At 55.2% G+C, this 23213-nt stretch overlaps 2 protein-coding genes and 1 long non-coding RNA gene across 8 annotated transcripts in view; 1 reads left to right on the top strand and 2 right to left on the bottom strand.

Moving 5' to 3' along the window:
• The window catches only part of CBL (Cbl proto-oncogene), a 34235-nt gene extending 24278 nt beyond the window's left edge, over positions 1-9957 (bottom strand). The window contains exons 1-2 of the mRNA XM_053963331.1: positions 9714-9957; positions 3414-3661 (exon numbers count right to left, since the gene is read on the bottom strand). Of these exons, the coding sequence (XP_053819306.1) occupies positions 3414-3661; positions 9714-9860 (395 nt within the window). The 5' untranslated portion in view covers positions 9861-9957. The remainder of the gene's footprint in view (positions 1-3413; positions 3662-9713) is intronic.
• Positions 9958-10182: 225 nt separating this feature from the next.
• On the top strand, positions 10183-11348 carry LOC128799227 (uncharacterized). The gene is made up of 2 exons (XR_008434675.1): positions 10183-10472; positions 10920-11348. It is a non-coding gene; the product is annotated as an uncharacterized LOC128799227 (long non-coding RNA).
• Positions 11349-14790: 3442 nt separating this feature from the next.
• On the bottom strand, positions 14791-22925 carry NLRX1 (NLR family member X1). Of its 6 annotated transcripts, XM_053963500.1 has the most exons (14): positions 22482-22621; positions 22091-22210; positions 21875-22006; positions 21651-21778; positions 21406-21466; positions 20933-21030; positions 20125-20741; positions 18313-19727; positions 17423-17509; positions 17056-17307; positions 16689-16965; positions 15310-15337; positions 15028-15092; positions 14791-14816 (listed from the first exon to the last, which is right to left on the bottom strand). In XM_053963500.1, coding segments are annotated over exons 4-13 (2958 nt in total). In that variant the 5' UTR covers positions 21772-21778; positions 21875-22006; positions 22091-22210; positions 22482-22621; the 3' UTR covers positions 14791-14816; positions 15028-15090. The 6 variants fall into 6 exon arrangements, with proteins under 6 accessions (XP_053819475.1, XP_053819470.1, XP_053819469.1 ...); XM_053963495.1 differs by lacking the exons at positions 14791-14816; positions 15028-15092; positions 15310-15337 and having other exon boundaries at positions 16327-16965; positions 22087-22210; XM_053963494.1 differs by lacking the exons at positions 14791-14816; positions 15028-15092; positions 15310-15337 and having other exon boundaries at positions 16327-16965.
• Positions 22926-23213: the final 288 nt, after the last annotated feature.

The raw sequence follows: 23213 nt of genomic DNA, 5'->3' as shown, positions 1-23213 counted from the left end.
CTAAGCTGTTGTCAGAAGAACAATTAAACATGGACCAGCTCCTCAAAGCTTTTTTTCACCTCCATGCTCTGTGGAAAAAGTTTATTGTATTCCCTGCTTAACCCTATTTTCTCTACAGATCTATTTATTTTTAAACTGGCTTTGTTAACAGTTTGCTTCCCACAGTTGAACTAGAAAAATAACTTGTGCTATTCCTTAAACATCCAGTCCACATCCTGAAAAATCATTTCTCTTCACTCACCCTGCAGCTCCCATAGCTGTGTTCTAATGTGGAAACATTTGCAGTGCTCTGATTTTATTTAGAAAATAACCTCTCTGAATTTTCCCTCGTTATAGACTGGTTTAACATAATTAGTAAATTTGATTCTTTGGTGAAAAATGGACTCTTCAGCCTAATGAATCCTTTCCCAAGGAACAGCCAATTCCTTTACCTGTCTCCTGACCAACGAGCTATTTGTCACTCCTGCCATGTCAAGTATAATCTATTTACACAACTGCAAAACCACTGCTGCAAGAAGTCATTTATGTAGTGTGGAAAGCTGACAAATTGCAGCTCCTCTGTGCAAGCAAGAGAGCTGAGAAGTAAAAGCTTCCTGCAATGGAAACATAAAAAAAAAAAAAAAAAAATAGTCCAGCAAAACCACCAAGCCTCTAAATGAAACTGAAATCGAGACCTGAGGCAGGTTCAGCATGTTCAGAGCAAGAATGGCACTGTCAAGCAATGCAACCATCACACTGCAGGGAAAAATACCTTTATTTCAGCTTATTTTTGTTGTTAGAAAGGAAACTCAAGAAGTTCACAATAGACAAGTCACGCATTTACCCCTGGATCTATGAAGAAAAGGAAGCAGCACCTCTGGAAATGTGCTCAGCCTCAAGAATTCCTAATTACTACACACAGACAACAAATCATTGGATCATTTGTCTTTACCTTATTACAGGCACATAACAAAATATCCAAAATTATTAACTCCAGAAACACTGCTTGATTCCAAGCCTGCAGATGTTACTTTTAGCTATCAAAACTCAGAGGAGCAACACATTATCTCTAATAAAAACCCTAAAATCACCAAGTTGCATCTGATCTACTCCCTAAAATTCAGTTTTAAACAGTACCCAGAAGTTACTGCTCCTACCTATCAGTCAGGAAATGCACCCAGAGCTTTAAAAGCACCCTCAGCAGCATGAATTTTTAAACAGACATGGAAGTGAGCTAAAGCAGAATTTAAATAGCATCTTGAAAGCTCTCCGAACAAAACAAGTGAGCTCTCATCACAAAAATCACAGTTCTGATCCTACTTCACTCATTTTTCATGACTGGGCTGTAGGAGCAAACTGCAGCTTTCACAGGGCTTCTGCAAATGTCAAAGTTGTGCCTTTTGCTCTACACCAGCAGCCATTTGGGGGAGAAAATAAGGTCATACACAACAGGAAACAAAATGAATGCGAAGTCTGGAAGAGAGGAGGAAAAAAAGCTTCAAGAACAACAGGGACAAAAAAAGTGAGAAAAGTCAAAACAACACATTTATTAAACTTCTAAAGTCCTGTTCTCCAAACAGTGCAGACTAATGGCCACAAACCTTCATGAGATCAAGAGCAAACTAGATTTGAGATATAGATATATATATATATATCTCAAATCTAGTTTATATATCTATATATCTATATCTATATATATCTCTCTATATATATATATACACACACACACACTGCCATGAGTACATTCCCAGTGAATACCAGATTCAGGTTCTACTTGTTTGCTTTACAGACTGCTGACCACCTTCCAAAAAGCTTCTCCCTCACTTGGAGTGTTTGAATTTATTAATGTATTAATAAATTATTATTAATTTTGAATTTATTAATTCTTACTAAAAATATTAGTATTTTTCTTCAGCTTCTAGCAAGGTGAGAAAATTTCAGTTTCTTCACCTTAGATTAGAATAAATATAATATATCTATGGGTGCATTTATAGCAGAAATTCATTTAATTTCATTCACAAATAGCACTGAAGTATCGGGTTCCAAGAGCTCCCACAGCCATGGAATCTGGCACTGACAGTGCAGCATTTAACAGAACCCCCAAAACCAAAATCCTCATTCTTTGTGAGGGTATCTCGTGAACTGGTACACAAATCACATGCACTGGCTGCTCTACTCTTGTCCTTTTTTGTGACAAATTAAAGAATTGAGAATGTCCCCAGGCTCAGCACCAGCACAAGGAAAAGGCTCTCTGGTGTTACCCTTTAGGAGCAGTCACTGCTGCTTCCTGGGCTGTGCAGGAGCAGAGGAAGATGCCATGAGAGTGGCCAGGATGTGATGCTGTTTTAATGTTTGTGTTTAACACAAGTCTCCCCACAGTTCCTTCCCTGCTAAAGCTGTTTATTCATAAATGGGACAATTAGTAATTCCCCCAGGATTGCCATGCCTGCTGTGAGAACAGCAGCCTCTGCTGCAGCCCTGACATTCACATCCATCAATCTGGATTTCCCCTGCTCCCTCTAGTCAATTAGCTGGATTACAAACCAACCAGGATGATTAACTCCCTGGAATTACTTCTCTTTGCTCTTCTGTGAAAAACCAAGGCTCTGGAGGTGGGATTTTGGATTCATGACTGACACAGCCACCATTTACTCATCAGATGTTCCACATTTATGACAGATCACAATACACACACAGTTAACAGCACTCCAGAAAGAAACTTCCATTTTTTAATCCATTCTTCAACACAGTCAGTAGCAATCCAAGCAGAACCAGCAATGCCTTCTGGAGCCACTGTCACAGCCTTGGTTGGAGCTCAAGATCACAGAATATGCTACACAGAGTTCAATATTAAACCAGAAACATATGCCAACACTCTTCCCCCCTCCAGTAATTCCAAGCTGTTGCCAGGCTGTTAACCACATTCTCCCCAGGGCAATTAGGTTCAGCCACTGAGTGGTTTTCATATTTTTTCCACTTTTTTTTTTTTTTAATTCAACATCTACTTCAAAAACCTGAAATGAGTTTAGTGTTACAAACGTATGCCTTGTGTATCTCTGCCTGTCAGACCTTGCACAAATGTATAAGATTCATCTTTCCCAGAGCTTTACTCAACTCTTAAATCACCTCATCTTTCCTTTTCTTAAAGCTGGATGAGGAAACACCTTCTCAGGTACACTAAATTCATACAATTTTGTTCAAGAGAGCCTTATATTCAGCAAGTACAGTTTCTACCTCCACTTCTCCTTTTTTTTAGTGCTGTTCACCTTGAAGATGTCCCTTGACCTCAGCTATGCCTTTGTACAAAATGAAAGACGAGCTGACAACTGATCTACCTTAAACACAAAGCTTCTGACGCATTTAATTCCCCCAATAAACCCTTGAAACCATTTCTCTCCATTTAATTCTTCCAATAAACCCTTTCTCTCCATTACCTAGGCTGGGAGTTCTCCTCGTACATCCTTTCCTTCCCTTCCTTGAAGAGGCTGATGGTCTGCTTGGTTTTCTTCATCAGGTTCTCCATGAAGACCCGGAAATACTCGTTCTCGCCCAGGGTCTCCATCTTGCCCTCGTAGCGGGACAGGATGGTGCGCAGGTGCTGGTAGGTGTCAGGCAGCAGGTCCAGGATGTAGGGAGGGCTGTTCTTCAGGGCCAGTTTGGGGTTTTGACACAGACGTACCACCTGTGGGAATGGGGAAAGCAGCTCTGTGAGAACTCCAGGAGAGGAGCACGGTCAGGGGTTAAACACAACTCGCTGTTGTAAACACAACGCTCTGAAAGCGTTTGCTGCAACAAATACCATTGGTTGGGCAAGTCCAGATGGAATCACAGAATCACTGAGGCTGGAAAAGACCTCTGAGATCGAGTCCAATCTGGTCCCCACCTCACCAATCAGACCAGAGCACTGAGTGCTGCATCCAGACATTCCTTGGATATCTCCACCACCTCCCTGGGCAGCCCCTTCCAAAGCCTGGCCATCCTTTCCATGGAGAAATTCCTCCTGATGTCCCACCTGAACCTTCCCTGGTGCAGCTTGAGGTCCTTTCCTCTTGTCCTGTCACTGCTTGCCCAACCCCCAGCTCACTGTAACTTTCAGGGAGTTTTAGAGTGATCAGGTCTCCCCTGAGCCTCCTTTTCCCCAGGCTATTTTCTCCAGCTAGTGAGCCCAGCCACCATAAAAGAATGCAATTTCTGGGCTGAAGTGCATGTGGACTGATGAAACTCATGATAATAAATTTATGTGACAGGGGAGGGGAAAGGAAGCCACTTCACCATCCGCCATAGCCAAATGTTTCCATTATCTAAACTGACAGAATTAAAGGGAGAGTTGATGGCAAAGCAGCCATTTGAAGAATTTAGTGAAGTTTCAGTTCTAGAAAGGGCTGGAATTAGAACTGTGAGGTCAGTTTTGGATCAAGTTTACAAGGTAAGAAGCAGCAGTCTGACACTTCTATATTCTGTGATTTCCAGCAAACCTGAGCACAAAATGTAGCTACACTTTCCTAAAGTTCTTCCCTATAATGAATATTATCTGGCTGCTTATCACCCAGCACATAAAAGAGATCTAAACTCATGACACTGCCAGGTATGAGAGAATTACAGATATCAAACAGTGCAGAATGCAAAACTTAAGTGGATAAGAAAAAGCAAAAGAACAGTTTTACATCCTTTTGCAGCACATCATTTCCACAAAACTTTGTGAAACCTTCAAGAGGAATTGAGCAGTTCCCTACAGTGCAGGCTTAAATACCTACTTCCTTTAAATATAGATGGTAAACAGAGTCATTCCTTCTGAAACAGTGCTTTAGCTTTTCACTTTGCCATTTAGGGAATGTGCAAAAAGCAACCTTGTGAAGTGACACCTCCAATTTTGTCTGACTTACAGCAGTGCCTGTACCAAGAGCTGACCTGAGAAAGGTTTGATTTCAGCCAAGAGAAAGGCACGCAGTGCATCAGAACTCCAACCAGAAAAATCAGACTGCTGGGAAAAAAAAAAAAAAAAAAAAAAGAAACAACTAAAAAAGCCTCTGCAAGAATACATGGGAAAAACAAACTACCAAAACTTCCCCTCCATTTTGAGGAGGCTGCCAAGGCCTTAAGATAAAGAGATGGATGGGCAGACAGCTGATTTAGTCAATTGATGCTAATGCCTCAACTGCTGCTTCCTTGGAGCCTGTGAACATTGTACACTGAACCATATCAACAAATTGAGTCAACACATTTGTCCCCTGAAAAAAAAAAAAAAAAGTTTCACTATGAGCATGAATAGGTTCTAAATATGCTCCTCAGACCCAGCTGAGCTGTGCTCTGGGCAGCAAAACCTTTTCTTCAGCAGAAATTGTTTATTATACAGTGGGTTTAAAACCCTAACAAACACAGTCAGCTCGGAGGAGGAAGGCACATGAAGCAAGCAGAGCCTGCACTTCCCTCAGCCAGCTGGAAATTTGGCTGTTACACTTTGAAAATACCCAGCTATGGGAGCAGCAGACCTGCTGCATTTCAGATTTTGATATCAATTAAAACAATTCCCCCACAGCAGCAAACTGCTCATTCTCAGAGCCCCTGTAAAATGCTTCCCAAGAAGTAGATACCTCAAACAGTTAACAGAAAGGTCAAAACTGCTGGCATTTTATTATCAAATCAGCTTCTTTATTTACCAAGCAGACCAAAATTAGCTAAGATGAGCAGTTAAACAAAACTGCATAATTAAGAACTGCTGCCTCCTGAGCAAACTCGGTGCTTTTGTAACACAGCAGCAACAAAAGCAGTGGCTTTTTCCCCGTTTCTCTACGTGTGCACTTGCAGCATCATGACAACATCCAAAGGAATGTTCCCAGCCCTGGGAACAGCTGCCCCTCAGCAGCCTTCCACAGGGACCAGTAACGTGGAAGGAAATTGAGCAAAAAAGCAGAAAAATATTTTTTTGTTTAGGTGTGATGGCAACGAACAGAAGCAATTCATGGTTTTAAATTATCATCCAAAAGTTTGTCTGGCTTATGTTGTGTTCTCTGAGGAAGAAACCATTTAGGGAGACATTTTTGGGTTTTCAGACATACCAATAAAGCTCAGCATGAAGAGAGGTGGGCCTGTGAAGAACCTGAAAATTGACTTCACCCATTCCCATTTTCCAAATGCAAGTCAAAAACCAGTTTCCCCAACTGAGTTTTGAGGAAAGAATCTGTTACGTACTCGTTCTAGGAAAAATAATCTCATCTAGATCTTCGAGGCCTGGAATTGAATCTTTCCCCTCACCAATCTGCAGCTTGCCCTGACTAATTCTGGATTTAAGATTCCCAGGCCTGACGAGCATCCAGGGGCTACTTCCAGGTAAGATTTTCCCTCCCAGGGCAGTTCTGGAAACTCATTTTTTCCTTCCTTTAGCAGCTGAGCAGCTAACTGCACTGAGATCACACCTCATTCCAGTGTAAGCCAACAGCAAAACAAAACCTACTCAAACATCTCGTATCTCTTGCTGGATTTGTGTTTGGCCTCTCTCCTCACAAAGAAGATGACCTGCAGTGGCACTTCTCTATATCAGTTCTAGGAACTGAATGGTATCAGGAAACCCTTTAGAGAAGCTTTATCTCAAAGCTCCTCTTCCTCCTCTGTGCCTTCCCACATTTATTCCACTCTGCTCTATCCCAAGCAGCTCATGACTAACCCACCTATTCCTCAGATACCACCCACAGCAGTGAACTCCAGGGGGCTGCATTTAATCTCTGTTCTGCAGAGAAATGCATAAATATCACCTCATTCAGCTGAAGGGGAACATCCAACAGGGATGGAAAGGGCTATTTTATGTCCATGCTCTGTGTGACCACATGTAGCTGTGGGAGGAATGGTACTGACAAAAAATTAGGGCTTCAAATGAAAGGATCTGAAAGACATAAGTATGTCAGGCAGCTTATGGAGAGCATTACAGGGAAAATATTTGGACAAGAATCAACTTGCATAGGAAATTCATCAGTCACATCCGAAAGCAGAGATGCACGAATGCTTTGACAACACCAGCTAATTATGCAGACTAACAAATGAGGTCGTGAGTGTAGTGTACCCACACAGACACAGCACGCAGCTCTGAGAGGCAAAAACATCATCTATTAAACATGCACACAAGCAGGTTTTTTATCTGCACCTGGAATTTCATGCTCTTGGCCCAGAAATCTAACCCGTTCTCAACACCTTCCATTCATTTAGCCCTTCTCACCATGAGCTTCTCTGGGTTTTTGCTACACCACTAAAGAGATTTTAATTCAGATGTGTTCTTTGAGTGTGCATAAGTACAGCTGAAATCTAACTGAAATCTCAAAGGCTTTTCAGAGCCAGATCTCTCCTTTTGTAGAAATCAGACTGAACAAGACTTCAAGCCTGAGAGCTTCTGGATGCTGCCTAGGAGTAAACCTGGAGTCAAAAGAGGTTGATGTAACTTGTGACAAATACAGCAACAGCCTTGGCTTTTCTGTCAGTGGAGAGAGAACACGTCCAACCTGCTATAAAGACCTAAAGCTGTGAAATTTCCCCCCAAAAAACATCCCACTGCATTTAAAATGCCACAATAATCAGCTTTTTTTTTTTTTTCAGGCAAGTCTTTTCCTTTGAGCAGAGCAGGTTATGAAGTCAAATACAAGTTGTCATCTACATATTCCCTAGATGAAGATGTGCATTCTTACAGGTCACACTTATTTAGGGTCCTGTTTCCATGCCCAAATTGCCTTTCCTACATTAGCACTTGTGCTTGGCCCTCAGAGTGTGTAACAGAGCCAATGGCACTTCTCAAAAGGGTTTTTTGCTCTGGCCCAGTCTCTGTAGGTGATCAAAGCTCATCACAGGCACAGCAAGGCACAACTACAAACCGTGCCTTTTGTTGAGCCAGCCAACACAGAGTGATTTCTTGGCAGGAATAGAATTTAATACGCCTTTAAAGAAGTCATTTGCTCTGCCTGCTTTTAGCACTTACTGCAGGAGGTTCAGACACTGCATGGATAAACAAGGCAGGGGAAAGAGAACGAAAATGCATGAGCCTGAGGGGAAATTGGATGAGGGATGCCCAGAATCCCTGCCTGCTCTGCTCCCAGAGGGGAAGGAGGTGGCCAGGTGACAGTCCCCAAGGCCTGGGGGCAACTTGGGTGATGCTCTTTACTCTACACTACTTGTAGGGCCCTGACCTCAGTGTCATAAAATGCACTGTACATTTCAGACTGCAACATGTCAAACCTAGCCTTGATTTCAGGGCTGAATAGTAATAATCAATGAAAATTCCACAAAAATGTTAGATTTTAATTTTGTGCCTATTTCTGCGTGCCTGCTTTCACTCACTTGATCATTCCCTGACAACTCCCCAGGACTTCTGAAAACACTGGACTGACCAGCACACCTAGCCAGGCCAGTAAATCAAATATCCCATCACACCAACAGGCCAAAAGGTCTGGTGTCCTGCCCCCGGCAAGAGCCATTTCCTGGCATTTGAAAAGGAGGAGGAGGAGGAGTGGAGAGTCCTAATGACCCCAGAGAGCCGTGCCCCTCCTAAAGGTGTGGGACTGGAAGAAGGCCTTTCCAGCTCCCACGCCACAAGTTTTTCTTGCTAAACATCACATGATACTTTATCTTTCTGTAGCTACATGTACTTATTGCAAAAGGGTTTATTCAGGCTTTTACAGCTTTCCCTCAGTTTTAAGGAAAAGGTTTTGTCCTGAGTGCAGCAACATTCCTGTTCATTCCAAAAGGAATAACCTGACCTGCCACAAAGCTTCACCATCCACTACCAACACACCAGGCTCTATTTGCTTCCAAGGAGCAAATCCTGGACTTCTCCCTTGTCCTGCTGCTGTCAGCAGCTGCAGCTCCCACCCCATTCCCAGCACCGTCAGGACTGGCATTATGTGTACACGTATGTGATTGATACAGATGTCACAGAATATCCTGGCTTGTTAGGGACCCACGAGGATCACCCAGTGCAACTGCTGGCCTTGCACAGGACCCCCCAACAATCCCACCCTGTGCCTGAGATGCTGGGCTCTGGCAGCCTTAGGGCTGTGACCACTGCCCTGGGGAAGCATCCCAGATCCTCTCAGGCACTTCCAAATCCTCCATTCCAAACTCTCCCCTCTTCCTGCACCTTGTTCTTTGCAGAGCTGCTGATCTCCCTTGATGCCTTCCCATCCTGGCATCCCATTCCCATGCTGCCTCTGGCCTCTCCTCCATCGCTCACCTCTCCTCAGGTCGCACGTGGAATCACAGAATGGTTGGGGTTGGAAGGACCTTAAAGCCCATCTTGTCCCAGTCCCTGGCAGGGACACCTCCCACTGTCCCAGGCTGCTCCAAGCCCTGTCCAGCCTGGCCTTGGGCACTGCCAGGTATCCAGGGGCAGCCACAGCTGCTCTGCCACCCTGTGCCAGGGCCTGCCCACCCTGCCAAGGAAAAGTTTGTACCCAATATCCCATCTAACCCTGCCTTCCACCAGTGCGAAGCCATTCCCCCTTGCCCTGTCACTCCACGCTCACTACATCCTTCCCCCAAGGCGCTGCACCCCGTTCTGTGCCCACACACCTCTCAGCCCCCCAAATATTCCCCCTCGAGGCACAGACCCCCCTCTCCCAGCCCACCCCGTAGCTCCAGGCTCATCCCAGTACCCCTCTGATCCCGGGGTCCCAAACCCCCCAGGCCAGCCCTATGCCACAGCCACCCCACCCCACCTCAGCCCCCCGCGGCCGCTTCCATCGCACCGCCCTCCCCACCTTATCCATGAGCTTCCAGCACTTCTCCACCATCTTCTTGTCCACGGCGCCGGGCTGGTGCGGCCCGAGGTGGTGGTGGTGCGGCTGGAACGCGTCCTTCATCAGCCCGATGAGCCCGCCGGGGCCCTTCTTCAGCGGCGCCGACATGGGGGCGCCCACACCCGGCCCGTGGGGCCCGTCCGGCACCGGGGCCGCGGCCCTGGAGGGGACCGGGCTGAGGGCGCTCCGGGCCGGGCCGGGCCGGGCAGGGCGGCGGCGGCGGCCGTGGGCGGTGGCGGCGGCGGCGGCGCCCGGTTCCAGCGAGGCCCCGCCCTCCTCGCCGGCGCTGATTGGCCGCCCGCCCCCCCGCGCGCCCGGCCACGCCCCCTCCTCCGGGGAGGAGCCGGCGGTGATTGGCCGGGGAGCGAGGCGCATGCGCGGCGCGGCGGCGTGAGGGCGGCGCGGCGGCCATGCTTGGTGCGGGCGGGGCGGGGCGGGGCGCGGTCGCCATGGGAACGCGGGGGCCGCGCTCGCCCCGCCGCCCCCGGGAGGGACCCGCGGCCTTCGCGGCCCTTCCCGTGCCCCTCGCCCGGCTTGCGAAACGGGACCGCTTCCCCTTTCCTGGAGACGCCTTCCCTTTTCTAAGAACGGCCCGGACGCGGGGAAGCGGCGCTGCACGGCCCCTCTCCCACAGAGGGATGTGGCCGAGGCAGGAGCGGCACCGGCATCGCCATGGCAGGGAGGGACTGGGAACGGGAGAGCGTCCAGTGCACCGGGCAGGTACCTGAGGCCTCTCCCCGCAAAGGCAGGGGGAGGCAGAGCCCACCGGGGCTGAGTCCCTGTTCCCGGCATCCCGGCTCCAGCGGGAGAAGGAGCGGGAGCCGGGCAATGAGAGCAACAGGGAGAGAAAAGAGGACCCGGGAGAGAAAGTGGGACCGGGGAGAGAAAAGGGACCAGGGAGAGAAAAGGGATCAGGGAGAGAAAAGAGAGCGGGGGGAGAAAAGAGAACCAGGGGGTCAAAAGGAGACAAGGGAGAGAAATGGGAACCAGGGTGTGAAAAGGGACTGGGGAGAGAAAAGGGGACCAGGGAATCTAAAGGGAACCAAGGAGTGAGTTTGTCAGAGCTGACACCAACAAACTTTTTAAAAAAATTACAACATGGGCTGGAAAGTCAGTTGAGTTCTGTTTCTTTGCTGCCTTCAGATCCTCTTCTCATCTCCTCTCCAGGCAGGAGGACTCATCCTTTTGCAAAAACCAGCTGTGACTGGTACCACACGGCCTCAGCCTCCCACAGGGGCTGCGACGGGAGCCCAGGCAAAGGCAAACTGTGCGTTTGGCCACATCAGTCTGGGGAACGTGAGCACCCCAAACTCGGGCTTGGAGCTTGGACAGCACAGCCTCAACCTCTGGATCCAGCCTCCTCCAGGGAGCTTTGCTTCCCCTGTGGCACCCGCTTGCTGAGGAGCCAAATGGACAGCACAGCAGGAAGCAGCACTAAACACAACAAGGGAGCCCAGCATGGATTGGTTGTAAAACTCCCTGCCTTCGTTTTATTGCCTTTGGTAAAGCTTGGTAAATATTTCTGGGACAGGCAACTCCTTGTCTGGCTTTAATTACCTGGGCAAATTTTCCTAAGGATTATATTGACCTCAAATATGTCAACGTTTATTGAGGCCGTGTTCCTGAGGCTTTTCCCATTAGGTGCTAATGGATTCTGGCTAATAGTCAAGCCGGATTGACCACCAGCGGGTGCCCTGGCCAGCTCCACGCTACCACAAGTACCTGGGGAGAGAACTGGGGAGGGCAACACTGGCTTTGTGAGAGCCAAGTACAAAAATCACCATGGCTCTGATCCAAAGAGATCAGGGAACACGCTTGAGTAATTGCATTCCTGACTATCTGCTTCTCTGGGCATGATTCACTCCGAGCTGGGGCTGTGAGACTTCAAGCAAAGGTTGATTTTGCTTGGGACTGTTGTGACTGTCTCACTTGGGACTCTTGGGAGGGTTTCACTTGGCACTTTTGGGACAGCTGCAGGGACCCCACACCATGGTGCTGCTGGGGGCTCCCAGCCAAGCTTTTCCCACCTCTCCCTTGACCATTCACCCCCAAAGCAGCCTGCAGCTGGCCAGCCCTGCTCCCTCCCGAGCTGTCAGCTCCCAAGGGCTCTGGACAAGGACTTCTTGCACCCCAGCTGCCTGCACTGAGCTCAGAGCTCACAGAGGCGGGGACTCCACTGTGGCGTTTCCGTTCACGCTCGAGAAGGGGCCGAGGTAAAACCTCAGCCAGAGGTTTGTGGTTCTTGGCCACATGCAAAACTCCGTGCTCGTTTTCACTCTCCCACGCTTGGCAGAGAGGTGAAATTTCCCCGCTGGGATTCCCCCCTGTCCCCCTCCCCCAGCACTGTCACAGCCCTGGCAGGGCAGGAACGGATGCTCCTGCTGTGTCACCTGCAAGGGGAACCCTCAGGAACAACCCTTGCTGTGGAGCACAGGGGATGCCTGCAGGAGTTTGCTCTCAGATTCCTGGAGGCACAGTGCCCAGGGGCTCTCAGGATGGCTCTCAGCCCCTACCCTTCCAGCAGCACACCTGGAGAGCTTTCTACATCCACTGCCCAGCTCCAGGCTTGGGAAGAGAGGCTGGATGTGGCCCTGGGATGTGCTGCCAAGTCGCAGTGCTGTCCATAAGATCACCCACACAAACTGCAGTGTGGATTTGTCCTTTAATCACACCCCAAAAGGGTGGTGCAGGAACAGGGTGGTGGTGGGTGGTGGACACTCACTGCCCACAGGTTCAGGGAGAGGATGAGAGGAGAAGCACAGGAGGGATGTCCATGCACGTGCAGATCTGAGCCACCCCTCAAGTCCCCTGGGTCGTGGTGCAGAGGGCAGTGCCTCAGCTCTCCTGGGAACTCCCAGAGCCTGGAGCTGGGCAAAGGCTTCAGTGCAAAGTCCTGAGAAATCCCTGGAGGTAGCTGGGCAGGCAAAGACACAGGTCTGTGGTCAGGTTATGAGGAGCTGCCACTGTGGTTGATAAAAGCTCTGAGCCAGCCTCGGTGAGCAGAGACGAGTCCCTGGGAGTGTCATGCTGTGAGCCAGGCACGGAGACACAGGAGCTGCGTGTGCAGGGTCCATGCTGAGCAGTGCTGAGGCCCGAGGGGCTGGACGTGGCCTGGGTGGAGGTGCTGTGTGGGAGAGCCCATCCAGAGGCTCCTGGGCTCTTAGAATGCCTGGCACAGCTTTGTGTGCTCCTCCTGGCGCTGGCTCTGCGGGGACACAGGTTGGAGGGGTGTTTCTGCCTGGCCCCTGTGGCCAGGGGACCACACAGCCTCCTCCTGGCAGTACCACAGGTGCCAGGGAAATGTGAGGATGGGTGGAATAGGAGGGTGGCAGCACTCAGAGCACTGCCAGGCTGTGAGCGCTGCCCTGAGGGGTTACCTGAATGATCTCTATACTGTTGGCTGCAGCCATCAGCCAGGACACAGGTCCCTTGGGTCCCACCTCAACGTCACAGAGTGCAGGGGAGCCACTGCGAGAGGGCAGGGAGGGTGTGCAGGAGCCTGAGGCGGGGTCACTGTGCTCAAAGAACTGCAGGGGGGACAGCCCGATCTGGAAGAGCAGAAAAGGGATGGACACACAGCCCCTGTGGAGGACACCCATCCCACCGTGCAGCCCCACAGCACCGCAGGGCTCCCCGGCCAGAGCAGGACTGTGCCCCCAAAACCTACCGAGTGGTAGAACTCATCCCCAGCGGGGTCGATGACCAGCAGCGTCACCTGGTCCTCCCGGGCACGGATCCTGTGCACGGTCTGCTCGTGGTCCAGCCCCTCGATGCTCTCCCCGTTCACTGCCAGCACACGGTCCCCTTCCCTCATCCCTGCCTGCTCGGCCGGCAGCCCCACATCCACTTCCCACAGGAACTGGCCTGCCACAGCGGGGCAGAGGCTCACAGAGGGGAACTGGCTCTGCTGACCCCCGCGTGCAGGTGGGGACAGGGTCCCATTGCAGGCACAGAGCTGTCAGCTCTTCCCAACGCTCAGAAGTGCCTTGCTCAGGTACAAACTGCCCCTCTCAGCCCCCTCACCTACTCCTCCCGAGCTGCAGTCATCCTCCTTGAGCAGGAACCCGTAGCCAGCGGGACCCTTCACCAGGTGCAGCTCCCGGACCTTGAAGGGGAGCCTGGAGGCGTCTGCCAAGGCAGCCGTGACCCGCAGGCCCCGCAGGCGATAAAACTCCTCCACGGCGCTGGATGCCACCAGCAGCGTCACCTTGTTGCCGCTCTGCTTAAGCTGGATGGGAAGCACGGGGCGCTCAGTGACACTGTCAGCCCCGTCCCTCGCCCCCCATGCCAGGAGCAGGCACCTTTTTGGTGAGCTGCGTGTGGGAGTAGCTCTTGACGCTGTCCCCGTTCAGCTCCAGCAGCCAGCAGCCTGGCGGCACCCCTGCTCTGTCCGCTGGCCCGTCCTGCAGCACCGACAGCTGGAAGGTGCCCTTGGTGCCTGCAGGAGGAGCAGAAGGGGCTCTTTGGGGTGAGTGAGGTGCTACAGCAGGGGGGCTCGTGGAGGCAGCATCCTGCTTTACCTTCTGGACAGGACACGCTGAAGCCAAAGCCGCTTTTGTCCCTCGTGACGTGGCAGAGGCGCGGGCGGATGTCATCCGGCAGCATCTGGGACAGGTCCCTGCCCAGGGATTTGGCTGCTTCGTAGGAGTCACCGTCCAGCACTGCCAGCAGGACCTGGTTCCCGCTGGCCTTGATCTTCTGCACCACCTGGAAGGACCCAGGCTGTGAACCCTGGGCAGGAACCCCTCTGATGGGGTGGCATCAGGGTCCCTGGGGTCAGCAGGGGTCACGCATCCCCTGTGCCCCTGCCTGGGCAGGACCCAGGCGTCCCCATGGGATGCTCCCAGCTTACCCTGAGGTGGTCCATGTGGTCCACGAAGTGGCCATTGACCTGGAGTAGCCGGTCCCCGTCCTGCAGCCCCCTGCGCTGGGCCACCCCCCCCAGCTCAAGCTGCCGGATGACGTGGCCCTGGCAGCCCAGCTCCTCGTGCAGGCAGAAGCCGAAGGTCTCCGTGCTCTCCTTGGTCAGCAGGTAGAAGCGGGGCTCCCCCACACCCTCAGCATCTGTGTAGGGGCACAGCCCATGAGCAGGGCTCTGCAGGGATCCTCACACAAGTTCTCCACCCCATCCTGGGCTGCAGATCTGCTCATCCCTTCTGTGTTCACCTCCCACAGGTGCCCAGTGTGACAGAGAGCGCAGGACCCTGGCAGTGCCCAGGTGCCACAGCCCCGTGCAGACACAAGGACACCCTGGGAGATGAGGGCATGTATTTACCCGTGTCCTCAGTCAGTGTCAAGGCAGGGTTGTCGATCCCAACTTTGGGGTTAAATTCAAATTTTCTGAAATGACAAAGGGCAGGAGAGGCCATGTTAGTGCAGGACGGCCTTGCCCCTGCCTTCCCCAGCCTTGGGGAGCTTGTTCCTCACAGAAAGGACCAAATGAGGCCTCTGCCTCATTTTCCCTGGGAGAAGACAGAGGGGACTTCCCTCTTGGACCATTCCCCACATCTCTCCTGAGCCCCAGAAAGCCCCTGGTCAAGGGGAGATCAGCACTTACATGATGGACATCTTGTCTCCCTCGAGCCCTGCAGAGGGAGAGGAGAGGTCAGCAGAGGAGGTGGGGGGCTGGGAGCAGACCCCACGCTCTCGAGCACTCAGGGCTTGTCCACTCGCAGGCTGAGCCTGCCGTGCCAGGTGAGGGGGTTTGCCAAGCCCACACAGCCCCCAAGCCCCTCTGTCTCTCAGCACAGGTGGTTCCTTGGCCCTGTCACCACTGTCCTCCTGCATTCCCAACAGCAGGACCTGCTGCTCAGGTCCCACGGGCGCTCACTGCGGGGGCAAAGCAGGGCCAAGCAGATGGGGTCAGTCCTGGGGGTTTACAGGGCTCTTCAGTGAGGGTTGAGAAGGTTCACCAGGACCCCAGAGAGCTGCAGGAGCCAGGAGAAGGAAAAGGAGACCTTCCCCGGCACACATCCCCCATAAAACCCCTCCACACCTCTCTGGGCACAAGGAACCCCAAACCCAGGGAGAGGGGATGCCTCCCCAGCATCCCCACAAGGAGATATTTTCCTGCATGCCTTTTCCTCCTTTCCACAGGCTGCCTGGGCTCTGACATTGTCTTGCTCCACCGGGCAGCAGGGCCTGTGTGTGTGGGGAAGGGTCTCCAGAGGATTTTCCGGCACATACCTTTTGTTTGCTTCATGGCTGCAGGGATTGCCAGAGGGAGCAAGGTACAGGGTGAAGTGGCAGGAAAGTGTCCCCGCCTCTCCCAAGACGCCCCAGGTTTAATGGTTAAACAGCCCCGAGTCTTGCCTGCCCTCCCAGCCCCAGGGCACTGCCAGTCGGAGCTGGGAGCAGGAACCAGCACCCCGGGACACCCGGCTTGGGGACAGCTCCTGGTGGCTTCCAGGGGGACACACGGCAGGGAGAATGACTGGGTCAGCACTGCAGCAGAGCTGGGCTGCTCCACGCCGGTGCTGTGAGATGGGGAAAGGCAGAACCCTCCACTCCAGCTGCTGGAGGGCTGGCTCCACATTCCTCCCCAGGAAGAGATCAAGTCTTGGTACTAGTGTGCTTCAGTGGAAATAAAGAGGTGCACTTTAATGCTCCCAAAAGATTCACAAACAAGCCCCAATCCTGCTCCCTGCCAGCACTCTGGCCAGGGTGCAGGGGCTGGCTTTCCACAAGCCCAGAAGAACAAGTCCCATTTGCTCCTGGCCTGGTTTCTGTCCCATTCCCACACTTCAGCCTCGCCTGCAGATGAGGCTGAGCCCCACACACCCAGCACCTCTGACAGCACCATCCACCCAGCATCTCCAGCTGGGTAAGGGCGCAGGGAATGCGCTGCTGGGCACACTCCACTGCCCCACCCCTGGCTGGTGGATGGGCAGCAGGTCAGAGGCTCCCATCCTGCAGTTTCCCCAGCATTTTCTTGACCTCGCTCTCGACTCGCAGGAATTTGGCTTTCCTCCAGGGATTGGCAGTCTGGCTGCGGCTGCTCTCCAGGTCCTGCAGGAGGAGGGCGAGGTGCTGCCGGACCCGCTCGCGGTCCCAGAAGGGCAGGTTCCTCTGCACCACGTTCAGGATGTGGGACCAGTAGTCGGAGACGTCGGTGCCCGCCGTGAGGAAAACCAGAGCCCTGACGCCGTCCCGGTCCATGCGCAGGCTGTCAAGCGCCCTCTTGCCATCCTCACTGATGTCGTTGAAGTAGAGGCTGGGACAGCAGCAGGAGACACAGGTGAGGGCTGAGGGGAAGGACAGAGGCACACGGCACAGGGACGGGGATGCGGCAGAGCGGACTCACTGCACTTTGTCCAGCGTCTCGTGCCTTTTGGCCACCTCCACCACGCGCAGGGCCGCCGCGTCCGTCAGGGAGTTGTAGCCCAGGTTGAGCTCCTGCAGGTGCTGGTTCTGGGCCAGGTGCTGGGCGATGGCCTCGGCGCCGGGGTCCCCCAGCGCGGTGTGCAGCAGGGACAGCTGCGTCAGCGAGCGGTTGCCGGCCAGCGCCTCGGCCAGGTACCGAGCGCCCTGCTCGCCCACGGGGTTATTGGCCAGCCTGTGGACACGGGAGCGGGGTTATTGGCCAGCCTGTGGACACGGGAGCTCAGGGAGTGCCCAGGCACGTGGTGGGCAGCAGTGGCAGCGTCATGCAGGGCGGGGGCCGTACTCACCGCAGGCTGCTCACCGCACACTTGTCATGCAGGAGCAGGTCACGAATTTCCTTGCAGGCGTCGGAGCCCAGGCTGTTGAGCTGCAGACTGGTGCAGAACAAGACATGGGGGTGACAGGAACGAAATGGCTGTTACCTGCGAGCCTGGCAGCCCTGCCCGCTCCATTTTGCCCATCACCATCCTCCCTGGGCTCCCCAAACTAGGCCACTCCAGGTTTCCTCTCCCAAAGGGAGCACAGTGACACCGCACCGGAGCATGAGCCAGCAGAGCCAGTGCCAGCAGGAGCAGGGCAAGGGGAAGGGGATGGTAGAGTCTTCAAGAGGTGGGTGAAGGTCAGAGGAGGGATCGGGGCTCCATCAAGCCCTCCTGAGCATCTGGAGGAAGGAAGTGCGGCACAGCCCAGCTGCAGAGCCCGATCCATCTGTGCTGAGCACGTCTCGCCACCACCTGGGCGGCAGGAAGACCTGCAGCTCCACAAACGTGCTGGAACGCTTGTGGGAACATCTGCACAGCCCAGACTCCCACCTTTGGGACAGCAAACTCCTCACAGAGCTAACGGCGCGGGGATGCCGGGTAACTTCCCGTAGGGACTCGGGTCTGCCAGGACAGCTGGCAGCCTGCCCAGCCTGTAGCAGCTGCAGGGAGCTTCCCAAAAATTCCTGTGGGAGGGTGAGCTGGGACTGCAAATCCCAGCATGCAGTGCCCTACAAAGGCTGCTCAAGGAGTGCTGCATGTTGGAAGCTGTAGTTCCCTAGGTCTGCACTGAGGATAAACATGCCCTTTCCCAAGTTTTCCATACCTGGGCTCCTAAAGCATCCCTGTGATGGGCAGAGGTGCGAAAAAAACCAATTTTTGAGCAGTGCCAAAGGGCAGGAGGAGGTGGTACTCACTGGAGAGCTTTGCATCGCAGCAGGACAGGGAAGAGGGTCCTCAAGCTGCCGCTGTCCAGGTTGCAGGAGGTGAGGTTCAGCTCCTCCACCTCGTGACACGTGGTGCTCATGACAGATGCCAGCACAGAGCACTTGAGAGGGGTCATCTTGACGGAGGAGAGGTTGACAGCGCGGAGGGAGCGGATGGCCTCGGCCGTGAAGCGCTCGTTCTGGAACTCGTGCAGGAAGAACAGGTAGTCCATGAGCTCCGAGGGGGGCAGGCCCCTGCGGCCCTTCCTGATCACCGTCTTCTTCATGGCCTTGGCGATCTCGAAGGCTGCCAGGTTCTTGATGGAGCAGCCCAGCTGCTCCAGGATGGCGCGGTTGCGGCGGGACAGGATCCCACCCATGAAAATGGGGAAGAGCTCGAAGACCTCATCATCCGGGGCCTCATCGGGGTGGCGCATGGGGCCCTCCACGCCCAGGATGCTGGAGTTGATCTGGTCCAAGACATCGTCGTTGTAGTAGTCCTCCTCTTTGAACAGCTCCTCTGCCATGGTGTGGGCAATGGTATCCCTGTCCTTGCCGCCCACCCGGGAGAAGTAGCGAGGGAAGATCTTGAGCAGGTTGAAGAGCACGGGGAGGAAGCGCAGGGGCAGCACCTTGGAGACGATGTTCACAACCACCGCCACATCTTCGCTCACCTTCCCGAGGACCTCTGACAGCTCCTTCCCCACTCTCTGGGCCAGGGTCTTCTTCTCGCCCAGCACCACGTACAGGGCTGCCAGGTACTCCTGCATGGCGGGGATGGTGAAGACAAAGGTGTGCTCCTTGCCCGGCTGCACGCACGGGCTGAGGAAGAAGCGGAAGACGTCGCTGCGGAAAACCTCCAGGAGGTTGAGCTCGCTTTCGGTCTTCATCTCCACCTCGAAGCACTGCTGCAGGTCCTCCTCTGAGAAGCAGGTCTTGCGGGACATCACCCCCTCGTAGGCCAGCTTGCCCACTGTCTTGGCCACGTACTTCATCATGGAGATGTGTGTGGGGTCGCTGCTGTCCAGCACCTCCCCGCTGAAGTTGAGCCTCAGGAAGCTGGTGTAGATGCCAGTCAGGGTCTGGCTGGGAGGAACCGTCCTGGTGAAGTAGAGGAAGTGCAGGGTGGTGCACACCAGCCAGCAGTAGGAGGGCAAGAAGCAGGCAGCTGTTATTTGGTTGTGGCGCTCCAAGTTCCTCGACAACATCTCCACCAGGTTCTCCTGCTCCGCTGAGCGGCGGTCCTGGCTTTCCTCTCCAGAGCAGCCAGGCTGGCTGAGGCGCATCTGGAAGTAGAGCTTCTGCAGGTTGGTGTCGGAGAAGCCGCAGATCTCGGCGTAGCGCCCCACGTACTTGCCGGGGATGCGGCGCACGGCCGACGGGCGCGTGGTGACGATGATGCTGGCCTGGGGACACAGGGGTGGGTGAGCTTGGGGCTGCTCAGCAGGGCATAACCCACTGAGAGGTGCACAAGGATCGCCCCATCCACAGGGCTGGGGTTCACAAAGCTGCTGCACACAGGGCGCTGTATCAAGCCTGGCCCAGGCAGAGGGGACAGAAGAACTTTCCCCGTTTCGTCCTAGACATAAATAAAGCCTGGAAGGTCACAGCCTTCATTACCTTACCAGGCCTCCCCAAAGATCCCACCAGTGACATGAGGCCACCTTGGCAAGTCCCTCCAGGAACAGAGGCTGCCTGCTTGCTCCCAGCCAAGCTGGAGTGCAAATAATTATCACAACAGCCCCGTGGTGCCTCAGGGCTCACCCCCAACCTTTTCCCAGCACAAAGCAGGGCAACACCGACCTCGGGCAGGAGGTATTTCCGCAGCAGGTTGACCACGATGGCAGAGGGAGGCACGGGCTCGTTGGGGTCACAGCAGAGCTCCGTGCCAGCCAGGCGGAAGTCCAGGTTGAGGCGCTCCAGGCCGTTGAGGATGAAGAGCACCCTGAGGTTGGAAGCTTCCAGCACCGGCACCACGTCCCGGAGGTGCTGGTACTTCTTGGTGATGAGGCGCCGCAGGGACACGTGGGCGTGGCTGTGGGACAGGTCCTCGCAGGAGAAGGGGATGACCAGCTGGAAGCGGGGCAGGCGGCCGTGGCACCAGTCCACCACCATCTTCTTGATGAGGGTGCTCTTGCCCGTGCCCACGGTGCCGTAGAGCACCACGTTCTTCACCTGCCGCCCGCAGGCGTCCACGTCAAAGAGGCTGTGGAGGCTGATAACCTTTCTGCAGGGCTGCTGGAGCTGGTTCTGGATGGTTAAATCAGGGGAGGGCTTCAGAATCTCCTCCAGGGAGCTCTCCCGGATCACTGGGTCCACGTGGACGGCATCCAGAGAGAAGGAAGGGCCGAACTGCCTCTCCTCATTGGGCTGGTGGCTGAACCACGCAGACAGGCTCTTCTGGTGCTTCTTGATGGCACCTGGAAGGAGGAAGGCGCTGGACATGACAAGGGTTGCTCACTGGCAGGGGACTGGGGAAGTTGCCTGCCCCAGGGCACTGCAGAGAGGGGACAGCACCCAGTTATGGGGAACCCTCGCACTGCCCAGGACAGCAGCTGCCCCCACCCCGCTGTATAGGACCCTCCCTCCAGACCAGAACTGCAAAACTCACCAGAAAAGGCCACGTTCCTCAGCTGGGACTGACCATGGCGAGAGGGGCTGGGCTGGGCAGAGCTCTCCTGGGAGTCTCCCTGGTAGTGAACACAGCCCCTGCAGGACGAGGGAGAGTCTCACAGGGAGCAGCTCCAAACCCCGCCCTGGGCAGGGTGGGCAGATCACCAGCGAGGCTGTGGCAAGTGCTGAGAGGAGCCAGCTCACCCCTTCCTTCCCCCACACCACGGGAGAGCGTGGGGCCAGGGTAGGGGCACGGCTGGGAGGTGAAGGCAGGTCAGCAAGCCATGGGCTGTGCACTCCCAGAAAACCCGTGGAGAGGCAGAGGAGGTGGGCAGGAGTCAGAGCAGGCAGGGAGGTGGGTCTGGGTGTCTGTCTAGGTGGAAGCAGAGCAGTGTCCCTGGTGCCAAGGCAGCCAGCTCAGCCACCCAGGTGCTGTGACAAAGAGCCCCAGGCGTGTGCCACTGACTGTACCTGGGGAGGGAGATGCTGCTTGTGCGAAGGATCTTCCTGAGGAAACACCTGCCTGCACCACCTGGTGGGGAGGAAGAATGCACGTGGCCAGGGATGGCCCTCTCCAGCCCAGCAGGGCTAACCCCACCCAGCTTCACACCTCGCTCGGGTGCCCCACGCCCCTGCACAGCTGGGGAGGGATGTCCAACAGGGACAGGCTTCCCTGGGGACGGGGCTGAGTGCCAGAGGCACAGAGCCCAGCTCACCTGGCACGGCAGCAGCACACACGGACACGCTGCGGGCCCCCCTGCTCCCTGCCAGGGACCAAGGCAGCTGTGCCCAGCTGCCCCGGGGCAGGCAGCTCTGGCACTGCATGGCCCGGGACATCGTCCACCTGAAAGACAGGGGAGGTGGGCGAGGGGCTCCGCGGTGCTCAGGGGAGCACACGGGGCTGTGGGATGCGGTGCGGCAGAGCCCTGCCCAGCCTTACCTGCCTCAGCTTGGTCCAGTCCGGCAGAACCGGCTGTGCTGGTGCTGACTCAGGCTCCCGCCCCAGCAGGGCTCAGCAGGGTGATCCTTCAGGAGCCCGGGCGGTGCTCACGGCCCCCAACATCCTGGGAAACTGAGGCACGGGGGGAGAAAGATATAAGCAAACCCCAGCCGAGAGGAAGGGACGAGTCGGCTGAGAGCTCGCTCACTCACTCACATCCCCCACAAGCCACGCTGTTTACAGGCCCTTCATATGCGATCCAGGTGGAGAAACTGAGGCACAGGGACGGGGGCAGAGGAGCTGACCTTGAACACAGGTGTCCCGACCTCGGTGCCTCTGCAGGAAACAAACCCCACGCTGTCCCATGCCCCGTTTCCAGCCCCTGCCCAGCCCGTCTGCTGAGCCGAGGGCCCTGAGCTGCCGTCCTGCTGCAGAACGCTTCCAGGGACCCCTCTCGGGACCCCCGTGGCTCTGGTGGCAGACGTGCCCTCCTCCCTGTGCCCTCCCGGCTCCCCGCTCCATGGCGAGGCCGTGGCGGCGCAGGGACAGGAGCCCGGGGCAGCGGCGGGGCTGGCACCGAGCGGGGCGACAGCGGCGCCGGGGTTACCTCATCCAGCAGGATTCCAGCCGGGAACGCCGAGCTGCCCGTGCTCGAGCTGCGGGGCTCACGGAGCGCAGCCCGGAGCTGCCCATCCGCCTCCGGCCGTGCCCGTCCCGGCCACGGCTCCGCTGCGGAGGCGGCTGCTTTGCAGGCAGAACTTCCTGCAACGCCATCCTGCCCTGTCCCGCCCCGCGCCCGGCGCCTGCCAGCTCCCCGAGCAGGATGGGAGAGCGGCTGGAGGCTGGCAGGAGCACCCGCACCTCCCACGGCCTCCCAAACCCGCGCAGGAGTGCGGGAGCTGCGCTCTTACCAGATGTGCTGCACGGCGGGGATGTCCCCGCACACATCTGGCGGCTCTGCATCCCCAGCTGCTGCCCGGCCGTGCAACCGGAGCCTGCAAGGACGCGTTCTGCTCCGGAGAGAATCCCTCCCCGGCGGGAGAAGGAGCTCCCCAGCTCCGGAGAAAATCCCTCCCCGGCGGGAGAAGGAGCTCCCCAGCTCCGGAGAGAATCCCTCCCCGGCGGGAGAAGGAGCTCCCCAGCTCCGGAGAGAATCCCTCCCCGGCGGGAGAAGGAGCTCCCCAGCTCCGGAGAGAATCCAGGGGGAGAAGGAGCTGGGGGAGGCCGCGCTGGCAGCGCCCGGCTGTGCCTGTTTAACGCACAAACACGCACAGCTGTACCTGCCCTCCCGCTGCCGGCAGATCCGCTCTGGCCACCCAGCAAGGGACAGCTGTGTCAC

This window comes from Vidua chalybeata, chromosome 23 (genome assembly GCF_026979565.1).
Source record: "Vidua chalybeata isolate OUT-0048 chromosome 23, bVidCha1 merged haplotype, whole genome shotgun sequence".
NCBI lineage: Eukaryota > Metazoa > Chordata > Aves > Passeriformes > Viduidae > Vidua > Vidua chalybeata.
The sequence above is the reverse complement of the archived record's forward strand: the minus strand, read 5'-3'. Positions and strand labels throughout refer to the sequence as shown.

What these genes read in the sequence shown, in the direction of transcription:
- NLRX1 (XM_053963499.1), bottom strand. Translation starts at nt 21,771, where the DNA reads ATGTCCCGGGCCATGCAGTGCCAGAGCTGCCTGCCCCGGGGCAGCTGG. An exon ending in GAGGAACGTGGCCTTTTCTG is followed by an intron (nt 20,742 to 20,932) that starts GTGAGTTTTGCA and finishes TCCTCCTTCCAG; the next exon opens with GTGCCATCAAGAAGCACCAG. An exon ending in TGTGCGGTGAGCAGCCTGCG is followed by an intron (nt 17,308 to 17,422) that starts GTGAGTACGGCC and finishes CCGTGTCCACAG; the next exon opens with GCTGGCCAATAACCCCGTGG.